Source organism: Odocoileus virginianus, chromosome 6 (assembly GCF_023699985.2).
Source record: "Odocoileus virginianus isolate 20LAN1187 ecotype Illinois chromosome 6, Ovbor_1.2, whole genome shotgun sequence".
Lineage (NCBI taxonomy): Eukaryota > Metazoa > Chordata > Mammalia > Artiodactyla > Cervidae > Odocoileus > Odocoileus virginianus.
The window spans coordinates 49,710,501-49,723,630 of record NC_069679.1 but is presented as its reverse complement, the minus strand read 5'-3'; the positions used below and the strand labels follow the sequence as shown (position 1 = coordinate 49,723,630).

The following is a 13,130-nucleotide window of genomic DNA, read 5'->3' as shown; positions in this document are numbered from 1 at the left end:
CTCCTCTCCGTCTTCCCCATCTAGGAAATGGGTCAACATATGTAATAATTCAATAAATATTTACTTAGCAAACACTCACAGAATTATCAAGACAATACTCTCAAGAGATTCCTATATAGTTAAGTTGAAGCAGAATAGCCATAAGCATCAAGGACCGAATTCAGTCTCACTTTAAGAAAAACCAAATGTAGACTGCTGAGAAATCACTATGGCAGAAGGCTACCTGGCAAAAAAAAAAAAAAAAGATATTCAAAGATGAGATGGCTCCCTCCAATCTACTGATAAAAACAGACTGTAGTGTGTGGAGGCAAAGGGAAAGGTTAAAAACAACACAAGGAATGGCCACCAGCCATTGCCACACATGTGAAAGTGTATCTGTACAGCAAACGCCAACTAGGGATTTCAATATGGAAAAGAGAAAGCAACAGGACACCAGAGCCAAGGTTCAGACCCCAAATCAGGCTCCTACCCTTAGCACACTCACACTAAAATGCTTATTAAACTAACCAACTCTAACTAACACAAATTTTCATTTCTATTCTTTATAAAAAACACATGGAAACAGCTAAAAAAGCTTGGTTTAAAGATGTTAAATGTGCTGTGGGGAAGCACAGTCTCCCATTTCTCATTTGCTTATTAACATTGAAATCAATGTGCTCATCAAATATAGTTACTCAAAAGAAAGAACCAAACTGGGCAGGGCTTTCACAGTGAGAGCACACTATTATTTCTGGAAAGCAAACTAGGCACGATTAAAATTCCACAATAATAAGCGCCAGAGAACATCTTGCACACTTTGCTTTAATAGCACTGTTTTAATGAATACAACTCCTAGCTTAAAGGATCAAGAGATAAAACAGTACCAAAGTAGGAAGTAAAATATTATTTCCATCCATGAGGAAAGGGAATATACTACCTACATCTTTTTTTTTTTTTGGTGCACCACACACCACGGAGGATCTTAAGTTCTCTGGCCAGGGATTGAACCCATGCCCTCTGCAGAAGCACAGAGTCTTGAACACTGGACCACCAGGCAAGTCCCACCTACCTACACTCATATATTACCTTCCCTCTCCTCTTAGCTTCTAGATCTTTCTTTCCAATGGGAATAGAGGTGAGCTGGGATTTAGAAATAGAGAAGGGTGAAAAAGGCAGCTGTTGGAAGAGATAGGGATTTAGGGTCAATCCCTAAAGACCTCTGATAGCATGATCTTGGAGAAATAACCTTGACCTATTCATTAGTCCAATGTTTTAGTCTCAATTCACCCAAAGACTCACTCTAAGCCCAGAAGGGTCACAAATTCCTCCAGTTTCATTTACCTTATCTATAAAGTAAGCAAGCTAACTCACTTTATAAAGATATAAAGGTGGGTTTCAAGGACTCTGACAAGCCTTTCCCACCTCTAACACCACCATACAATTTTTTTTTTCATTGTAGAATGACTATTCTTTTAAGAACATAGGCCAGGGAAATATCAGACAAATTGCTAGGGCATTTCATTGTGGAGAGTCTAACTAGATGTGAAAGCACTACTGGAACAAGCCAATCTTGAGGAAATGCAGATACCCTGTTATAAAGAATGCTTCACTGGATTTGTGGTTTTGGAATTTTACCTAATTGGCATCTCATTTACTAGGTGCCAAGAGTAACCAGAAAGTATATTCCTTTAAGTGGCATTTCCTTCTTTAAACTTCATTTATGGACTTCCCTGGTGGTCCAGTCGTTGGGAATCTGTCTGCCAATGCAGGGGACGTGGGTTTGATCCCTACTCTGGGAAGATTCCACATGTGGGGGTGGGGGAGTGGGGGGAGGGGGGCAACTAAGCCTGGGAGCCACAATTACTGAGCCTGCACTCTGGAACAAGAGAAATCACCACAATGAGAAGCCCAGGCACCCTAACTAAGGAGCATTCCCTATTTTCTGCAACCAGAGAAAGCCTGTGTGTAGCAAAGTAGATCCAGCACAGTCAGAAATTAATTAACTTTACATATAAAAAAGTCAAAGGAATGCCTGAAAGACAAAGGTTTAATTTAAATGTGAAAACTGTAAGACCTTTTCTTTATGAAGTCTTGAAAAACAGCTTTACAGCTTTACAAATTCTACCTCAATGCTTTTTTCATCCTTCTGCACTTGGAGATCTTCAATTTTCTTATGAGAGTTTTTGAGCTCGCTTTGTAACTGAGACACCAGATGACGCTTCACAGAGTTGCTATCCAGCAAACGCTGCACCTCTGCTTTCAGCTTCAAGATGACCTCCTCTTTAGAAAGCGCTTCATCTGGGCCTTCTGGTTGTACAATGCTAATGGAAAAATGATCGTATTTAAGGTTAAATCCAATAACAAATCAAGCATGACTATTCCTTAAAAATAACTAACGGTAGTGGTAACCATGTTTTGCAACCCATCCAACTATATACTCGTATTTCAAAAACAATTTTAAGCTTTGTCATACACAGGTTATTGCCTTTGATACATCCCTATATAAAAATAAGTTCATTCACAGGAAGACCATTCTTAAGAATAGTGCTGCTGCCTCACTGCAAGAAGTTCAACCATATGAACTTCAGCAGAGCATGCATTTTTACTTTTGATAAATTGCATGCTATATATACATGTCCTTCATGACTCCAAGAGAAACAATGTGAAAATAAAGAGGAAATGAATAGTAAAACACTAGTTATCCTCATCAACAATTTCTGTCTCTCTTTTATTAAAACACAAGTCTGGGTGGATATCTGAACAACTGGAAAGAAAAAAAAAACAACACAAATAAATGTCGTGCTAATTTAATCCCCACTGTAGTTGGTCAATAAATTTTAAAATTGGAATGAGTATTTCTGTTCCTTGCCATAATGGATTAAAAGGACCAGTCTTCTGTCTTTAAAAAAGCTAGAAAACTAAATAAAATAAATGAAATGGTAGTGTTCAAACACTGGTCAACAAGCAGCATAGTGTAGTGATGCTTGAGAAAAGTAAAGCAAGGTTAGGCCTATAATGGCTGCAGCTTTCTTCCCGGAGAGTTTCCAGTATGCAGCTTAGAAAGAGGAAACCCAGGGAGTCTGCTCTCTGCAATCCCACCAAGTTGCAGAATTCAGTATGGGAAAACCAAAATGGCTAGAATCTGGGGAGCAAAACACTGTGAGGAAGGTAGCTACACAGAGAAAGGGCTCTGGAGACCTGTGGTATACGTGAGAAAATTACCTCAAGATGGGGGCGAGGCAGGGAAAGCCACAGCAAAAGAGCAGGGCTGGGAATATTTTGTATTTCAATGAACCATAGTGGAGAGACTTCCTAAGTCACACAGCATCAAATACTGCCTTAGTAATAAGGCCAAATTAGCCCCAGATTAAGCTGTTTGTTCTAAATCTGATCTAATGAAGCCTACAAAGAAGCCTTGAAAGGATCAAATGAATTCCAGGTAACTTTAGTATGTCACAGAAAAAGAATAACTGCATTTTTTTTTTTAATGCAATGAAGTCCAAAATCTAAAGCATACAATTCAGAATGTCCAGCATCCAATCAAAATTTACCAAACGTGAATAAAGCAGGAAAGAAAATATGAACTGTAACCAGGAGAAAATGACCAGGGATGACAGATAGTAGAATTAATTAAGTATATGCCATATGCTCAAGGAGGTGTGGGGGAGGGACACAAAAACAATGAGGAGGGAAATGGAAGACTTTATGCCCCAAATTGGACTTACAGAGACAAAAAATAAAAATATATGAAAAAATATACCTACTAGATGAAATTAACAGCATATTTAATACAGCATACGAAAAGATCCATGGACATAAAGACATAGCAAACTTAAACACAAAGAGAAAGAAGACCAGAAATACATAGAGTATATTAAATTTTCTAACCTAACTTTAGTTAAAGTCCCAGAAGAGTGGGGAGGCTGATAGAAAAAATATTTGAAAAAAATAATAACCACAATTTTTCTATCTGATGAAAATTAAAACCCCCTAAAACCTAGAAGCTCAATAATCTCAAGCACAAAAAACATGAAAACCATTATAAGTTATACCAACACACAATTGCTTAAGCCAATGATAAAGTAAGAGTGCAGGAAGATTCCTGAGGAGATGACCAGAGGAAGGGATTCTGGATTCTGTGTATAAGCAAGCCTTAGTCTAAGTCCTGAACTATGTATGCAGAGAACAGACTGCATGCATCAAATCAGCAAAGATTTGGAGAATCTCTCTGAAATTTGAATCACACAAGTCTCAAACTGACTAACCCTGGAGAGGCATATACATACACAGGACAGATTCAAATCAATGTGGCAAAGGCTCAGAAAAATAAATGAAGATTTGAAACACCCATACAAGTCTCTAAAGAACAAAAAAATCACAATGTCTAGTATACAATCTAAAATTACTCAATATAAAACTAACAAGGAAAACCCAAATGTTAGAAATATTACAGAGAGTTTTAAAAGTTCAAAGCAGCAAATATCTAGCCTTTATGAGTAAAGAAAACATACTTGAAATGAATGAAAAAATAGGAATTTTCAACAGAGCATAAAAACATTAAAAGAACCAAAAAGAAATTTTATCATTAAAAAATACAATACCTAAAAGTTTAAAAAAAAAAAAAAGGAAAACTCAACTGACAGGCTCAACAGAATAGAAATGACAGAGGAGAGAGTGAGTGGACTTGAAAACAGTTCAATAGCAATTATCTAATGTGGAAAAAAAAAAAAATGAACAGTGTCTCAGAGAACTGTGGGACAACATAAAAAGATTTAACATTACATGTAATTGGAGGACCAGAAGGAGAGAGAAAGCAACAGGGGCAGAAAAAGTATTTGAAGAAATAATAGTCAACATTTTCACAAATTTGGTAAAAGACATAATTTACATTTTCAAGAAGCTCAGTGAACTGCAAATGAGATAAACTAAAAGAAAAACACACTTAGACACATCATAATGAAAGTACTGAAAAAAGAAAAAGAAAAAAAAAATCTTAAAAACAGCAGGACAAAAAAACTACACATTCAAATAACGACTCAAAAATCGATTCGAGAAACGATTCAAATAACAATAGATTTCTATTCAGGAACTAACTACCAAGGCCAGAGACAGTGGGAGAGCATACCTTTAAAGTGCTGAAATAAAAGAACAGTTGATCCAGAATTCTGTAATCACCAAACATAACATTTCCATATAAGGAAACTAAGAATTTGCAGACATGCTCTGGAACAAATGCCAAAGGAAATTCTTCAGCTAGAGGGAAATCTCTACACTGAAAACTACTAAACATTGGGACTTCCCTGGTGGTCCAGTGGCTAAACTCAGAGCTCCCAGTGCAGGGGGCGAAGGTTCAATCCCTGGTCAGGGAACTAAACCCCGCATGTCACAACTCAAGATCCTGCATGCCACAATTAAGACTCCTGCAGCACCAAATAAACAAACATTTAATAAAATCTACAAAACATAACTGAGAGAAATGGAAGACCTCGATAAACAGAGAAGTACAGCATGCATATTCAGAAACTGAAAGACTCAATTTCTTTAATTCCCTCAGCTTTATGGAAGTGTAAGTGACGAGTGGCAATTTCTTAAGATGTCAATTCTCCCAAAACTGATCTATAAATTCAACACATTTCAAAATTTGAAACTTAAGTTTCAAATTTGTCCAAAGGGCAAATTCTGTATTAGTTGACAAGCTAATCATAAAATTTATTTTGAAATGCAAAGTACTTAGAGTAGCCAAAACAATTTTGAAAACAACGAAGTTGAAGGATTTGTTCAACCCATTTCAAGACTATAAAGTTACATTATCAAGACTGCTCCCTCCAAAATGATCACTGGAACAGAATGGAGAGTACAGAAACAGGCCCACAAACATACAGTCAACTGATTATTAAATATATCAAGGCAAGTCAATTGGGAAAGAAAAGTTTTTCTGACAAATGGAATTAGATCAATTGGATTTATTGGAATAAAAAAAAATCAAATTTTCCCTCACACTATACTAAAAAATTAACTCATAATGGATCACAGATGTAAATATAAGAGCCAAAACTATCAAATTTCTAAAATTGTAACAGAAAAATTTTGTTAACACTGAGTTACAATAACTCATGAACTGTACAAAAACCATGAAGTGTAAATAAGAAATAAATTTGAGTTTATTAAAAAAACTTTTGCTCTTCAAAAGATAACATAAGAAAATGGTAAGATAAACCAGAGAGGGGAGGAAAACACTCACAACACATATATCTGACAAAGGGCTTGTACCTGAAATATATGAAGACCAAACAACATATTGTTGTTCAGTAGCCAAGTCCTGTCTGGCTCTTCATGACCCCATGGACTACAGCACACCAGTCCATATATATACACCAAACAACATACACAAATGGCAGTTAAGTGTGGCAAGAAAAGAGGAAGCAAACCACATCAAAAGATGCTTAACATTATTAGTCATTAGAGAAATAAAAATTAAAACCACAATGAGATATCACTACACACACACTAGAAGTGCTCAGATCTTAAAAGACTGGCCATCAACTTTTAACAACTGGCCATCAACTTTTAACAATGACAGAGAACAACTGAAACTCTCTAAGACATTTCTTCTGGGAATGCAAAATGGTGAAACCACTTTGGGAAAGAGCATTTAGACTACTAATGTCTAAATAAAATACAGGAACTTTAAAGGGAAAGCAATTTGGAGCATAAGTGAAAAGGAAGAAGTAAGACTATCTCCATTGGCAGATGATACAATTATATCTAAAAAATCTTAAATCTAATGGAAAAACTACTATGAAGAGAATTAGAACGCAACAGGTTATAACCTAAAATATAGAAATCATATATACACACAATACTCAGAAGAAATAATGGAAAAGAACATGCCATTCACTATTGCAAATAAAATATCTAGGCATCAATTTAACAAGAATTTTGCAAAATCTAAATGTGAAAAACTTCAAAACACTCTTAAAAAGACAAAGAAATTTAAGCTAATGAAAAGACATGCTACATTCTTGAATAAGTAAATTCAACATCCTAAAGATATCAGTTCTCCCTGGGTTAATGTGTATATATATATATATATATATCTAACATGACCCTAGTGAAAATATTATCAGGATTTTTTTTTTTCCAGGAACAGAACAAGCTAAACATGGAAGTTCACACTGAAGTGTAAACAAGCAAGAATAGTCAGAAAAACCCCAACAAGAACAGCAGTTCCAGGTAGATGGCAAAACTAAAGTATAAAGCAAAGCAATAAAGCTTTCAGAAAGCAGCATAAAAGAATAACTTCATGACCCTGAAGTAAGGAAAGATTTTTCTTAAAGGGACTATAAAAAGTACTAACCATGAAGATGGAAATTTTTGACTGATGTTTAAGAACTTCCATTCATCAAGAGATACATGAAAAGGATAAAAAGACAAGCCCAAAGTGAAAAAAGATATTTGCAATACACATAACCAAAGAGTGCCTATCTAGAACAGATATTAAAAAACAAAAAACTCCTATAAATCAACAGAACACATGCACACACAAAAAAATCATGCAAAAACTGAGAAAGGACACAAGCAAGTCCTTCTTCACACACACCCCTACACCCAAGCCATCAATAAACACAATAGACATATTTTCTTAAATAGAAGTCAATCTCATTAGTAGTCTGGGATAATGCAAATAAACATCAAAATAAAATAACACTACACATTAATGACAATATCAAGTGTTACCAAGAAGACAAAGCACAACTACAATTTTCATACACTTCTTGTGGTGAGGTAAATTGGCACAACTAATTTGGAAAAGATTTTGGCATTATCTATTAAAATCGAAACACATGTACTACAAGAAATTTCACTTCTAAGTATATACCCAACTGAAATGTATGTACATTGCACCAGAAAATAACATTAAGAATCTATGAATGGTAGAAAGGAAAATAAACTGTGGAATATTCATACAAATGAAAGCTACACACACATATATTTACATATGTAAATGAAAGAGCTATAGCTATTTGTAATGTAGCTACAGCTACGATGCAATGTAAGTCTCACAAACAAAATGTTGGTGAAAGAAAAATCTAAAGAAAACCTATATCTACAGAAAACCCACAGCTAGACTCCATGCTTAATGGAGAATGGCTAAATACTTCCATGTAAAATCAGAAGCAAGACAAGGATGTCTACTTTTGCCACTTCTGTCAACACTGTACTAGAGTTTCTAGCTAGAGCAATTAGTCAAGAAAAAGAAATAAAAGGCATTGGAAAGAAAGAAATATGTCTATTTTCAGATGACATGATCTTGACTATAAAAGATCCTAAGGAATTCACTAAAAAACTATTTGAACTAATTATAATTAGCAAGTTAAGCAATGTGGCAGGACACAAGATCAATATATAGCATCAATTGTATTTCTATACACTAGTAGTGAACTGCCTGAAAATAAATTTAAGAAAACAATCCAAGGAATTCCCTGGTGGGTCTAGTGGTTAGGACTCCATGCTTCCATTGTAGGGGGCACAGGTTTGATCCCTGATTGGGGAACTAAGATCCTCCAAGCTATGTGGTGAGGTCAGAAAAATAAATAAGAGAAAACAATCCAGCAAAAAGAATAACCAAGAGAATAAAACACTGGAGTAAGTTTAACAAAAGCATGACTAATACACTGAAAACCACAAAATTATAAACGTGTATGACCAATACACTGAAAGAAATAAAAGAAGATCAAAATAAATGGAAAAACATCCAGTGTTCAGGGATCAGGACACAATATTATTAAGATGGCAATATTCCTCCAAATTGTTCTCCAGATTCCATACAATCCGTACCACAATCTTGCCTAATTTCTTTGCAGAAATTGACAAACTGATCATAAAACTCATATGGAATTGCAAGAGACTCAGATTAGCCAAAGAAATCTTGAAAAGGAAGAACAAAGTTGGAAGACTCACACTTTCCAATTTCAAAAGTTACTACAAAGATATGGCAATCTAGTGCATCAAGATACATAGCTCAATGAGATAAAACTGAGAGCTCAGAAATAAACTCTCACATTCACAATCAATTCATTTTTTGACAAGCATAACAAAACAATTTAGTGAAAAATAGTCTTTTTAACAAATGGTACGAAACAACTGGATATACACATGCAAAAGAATACAGTTAGACTCCTACCTCCTATCATATGCAAAAAATTAATTCAAAATGGATTTCAAGACATAATATAAGAGATAATACTCTTAGAAGAAAACAGGTATAAAACTTCAGAATCTCGGATTAGAGAATGGTTTCTTAGAAAAGTGCAGGCAACCAAAGGAAAAAAAAATACGTAAGTTAGCCTTCATAAAATTAAAGGCTTTCATGCTTCAAAGCATGCTATCAAGAAACAGAAAAGACAGCTCACTGAATAGGAAAAAATATAGGCAAATCGTGTATCTGACAAGGGACTTAAATTCAGGATATATAAATAGCTCTTGAAACTAAACAGTAAAAAGACAACCCAATTTTAAAATGGGCAAAAGATGTGAACAGACATTTCTCCAAAGAAAAAATGCAAATGGCCAATCAACACATGAAAAAATGTTCAACATGATTAGCTATCAAGTAAAAACCACATCATTAGCAAATCACCATGATAAGAAACTATTCCATATCCACCAGGAAACTATAGTTTCTTAAATAGAAAATTAACAAGTGCTGATGAAGATATAAAGAAACTGAAACCCTCATTCATTGCCAGTGACAATGTAAAACAGTACAGCCACTTCAGAAAACTGACCATTTTTCAAAATGCTAAGCATAAAGTTGCCATATAAACCATCTAAGAAAGCTGAAAACATGTCCACTCCAAAATTTGCAGCATTATTCATAATAGCCAAAAAGTAAAATGATCCAAATAAATGTCCATTAGCTGATGAATAAACAAGCAAACTGTGCTACATTTGTACAATATTACTTGTTCAGAATATATTCGGAATATTACTTGGCTATAAAACGGACTGAACGTGGATGAACCTTCTAAGCATTATGTGCCAAGTGAAAGAAGCCAATCAAAAAAAAAAGCTAACCACATATTATATAAATCCATTAAAGTGAAATAAACAGAATAGGAAAATCCATAGAGGTAGAAAGAAAATAAGTATTTGCCTGAGCTGCTGGGAAAGAATCCACCTGCAATGCAGAAGATCCCAGTTGGATTCCTGAGTGGGGAAGTTCCCCTGGCGAAGGGATAGGTACTCACTCTGATATTCTTGGGCTTCCCGGGTAGATGATAAAGAATCCACCTGCAATGTGGGAGACCTGGGTTTGATCCTTGGGTTGGGAAGATCCCCTGGGGGACAGCATGGCAACCCACTCCAGTATTCTTGCCTGAAGAATCCCCATGGGCAGAGCCAGACGGGCTACGGTCCCCGGGGTGGCAGAGTCGGACACGACCGAGCAACTAAGTACAGCACAGTGAAGACAGACAGGATGACAGGGAATGACTGGGAGTAAGCACTGGACTTCTTGTGGGGGAAGCTGAAATGTTTTAAAATTAGGTTGTGGTAACAGACGGGCAACTTTGGGGATACTAAACACACTGAACTGCGTACACTCCAAACAGGTGAATTTTATGATCCTGGAAATATAGTTGACCCTTGAACAACGTGGAGGGTTGGGGGTGCTGGCCCCCTCCTCCACCACCTGTAAAATAAAAATACATGTACTATGCTTATTTTAAAAATCCACATATAAGTGGACTTCTTCAGTTCAAACCCATGTTGCTCAAGGGTCAACTGTATATCTCAATAAAGCTATAGAAAAGAGGAAAAAAGAAAAACCACCTGATATATGAATTCCCTCTAAATGAAGGCAAATCTAACATATAGAGTTCAGGCAAGAATAACTAGCTTTTAAAAGATAACAAGAAAATCAAAATAATTTAAGAGTTAAGACAGTAGTAAGCTCAATGTTATGACTAGAAAGAGGAATACAGGCTGGCAATGTTTTATTTCTTGACCTTGATGATAGTTCCATGGGAATTCATTTTAAAATCATACATTAAGCTGGACACTTATATTTCATACATTTTTATGTGTTATATTTTACAATTTTAAAAGTTTTAAAAAGCAAAGTTATAAAAAGTACTAGAAAAATATCATCAAGAAATCAAGAGGGAAAAGTTACGGATCTAACTACATAAAATTTTTAAACAGGAAAAGTGATAACCTTCAACAATGGCTAGGGTACAGAGAAATAGGTACTATCATGATATGAGTAATAACACCTATTAAAAGCATCAAACACGCATGCTCTTTGACAAGATTATTTACCCACATCTAAGGAAATAAACCAAAGATGTGAATAAAGACCAGACTACAAGTATGCTTTTAGTTATAATAATGCATTAATTATGGTTAAAAAAATTTTAAAACAGTGTATTCCTAACTATAGTTCCACATATCCACTGATAAGTATTTACAACAATATTTACTGATATCTAAGGATTCCAGAATGTACCAAGTTAAAAGACACATTTTAAAGTAGTATATTCAATAGTATTTTATCCTTTAGAAACCTACAAAATAGATAATGTGGAAGTTATATACCAAAATGTTAATAGTAGTTTTCTTCCTGGGAGGGGAAGTAAGATTATGGCTGCTTTTAACTGGTAACTTCTAATGTTTCTATAAAAAAGAAAGCTACATTTGAGAAGAAATAAAAAGCTGATAGTATGTACCCTTAAAATGATGTGATAAAAATGGAACCTCATCTATGCGGTCTTCCTCCACAAAACCCATGAAAAAAACTTCAAATTCCAGGAGGGTCTTCCTTCCTAAAAACACTTGACCAGCATTTCTCAAACTGTCAAGGTCCTCAAAAATGAGGAAAGTCAGGAGGAACCTGGGGGAAAACGACTCCTAAATATAAGGGGGGTATCCTAGTGTGATCTTGAAACAAAAAAGATCATCAGATAAAAACAAAGGACATCTAAATAAACTATGGATATTCGTTAATAATAATTCATCAGTATTAGTTCAAGAGTTGTACCATGCTGTTGTAAAATGTTAATAGGGAAAAATGGATGCAGAACACGGGGTAATTCTTTGTACTATGTTAATTTATAAACCTAAAACTGTTCTAAAAAATTAAAGTCTGTTTCTAAGAAAAAGGAAAAAGAATAGTATCCAGATTAACATAATTTCTCTAATTTTTCAGTTTCAGATGATTCCAAATGAAACATTAAATATATACACAAATATATATGCATATTGTGTATATACATACATATACATATACAGAAAGAGAGAGAGAGAGGATGAACAAAATATTAGGGGTTTTTTAATGTTACAAAAGGAGCTCTTGGCAATGTACTACATATTTATCAATATACACAACTTTTTAAATATGTATTATACATAGTGTAACTATGTGTGTGTGTGTAGACCTCACCAACCTAAACCAACCATTTCTATATAAATATGAGATAAATATAATTTATGTAAGAAATATAAAACATATTGCAATGCATCTTCCAGTGATATACGACATGGTGAACTAACTTTCAAGCCGTTAACAAATTATGCTTCTTTTCTTACTGAACACTGACCACTGAAATAGCACACCATGTACTCCTAGAGGGAGCCAAGTCAGAGAGCAGAGAAAGTGCTAGCTAAAATAATTTTCTCTTCTTTCCCAAAAGGGAAAAGCCAGCAGTGGTGACCAGCTCTGTTATTAGGCTCACTAGTGAGCCCTGGGGAGGGCGGTTCCCCTCAATCCAAATAAACTGTCCCTGATGAAGCCTGCTGAGAAGACAGAAGGAGAAAGGCTTTCCACTTGTTAAATGTTTATTATTTGAGCTTCACAGCCAACTACAATAAGGAAGAGGGGAAGCTGTCTGCAGGCTGCATGCATATTTAGCTACTCCAATTCCATGAATGTGAAATACAGCACTGGGCTAAACCCTTAACATTTACTAAGCAGTAGCTTGAGGGAGATGGTAGTCGGGAATAAAAGCTTGGAGCCGCTAGTATTTGGGTCAGTGATTTGAAAGGAGCTGAAGTCAACAAAAAACTAAAATTCTTGACATTGGCAAAGTGTTGCTTCCTTTTGTTCTAAGAAACATGATTCAGCAGAGAAAAGGTACAAATCTAATCTCTCT

At 35.1% G+C, this 13,130-nt stretch overlaps 1 protein-coding gene across 11 annotated transcripts in view; it reads right to left on the bottom strand.

The window, feature by feature from the left end:
* CEP152 (centrosomal protein 152) overlaps window positions 1-13,130 on the bottom strand; it is a 97,176-nt gene that overhangs the window by 45,251 nt on the left and 38,795 nt on the right. For all 11 annotated transcript variants that reach the window (XM_070469319.1, XM_070469318.1, XM_070469323.1 and 8 more), the window contains one exon: window positions 2,105-2,300. In XM_070469319.1, coding sequence (XP_070325420.1) covers window positions 2,105-2,300 — 196 coding nt within the window. The remainder of the gene's footprint in view (window positions 1-2,104; window positions 2,301-13,130) is intronic.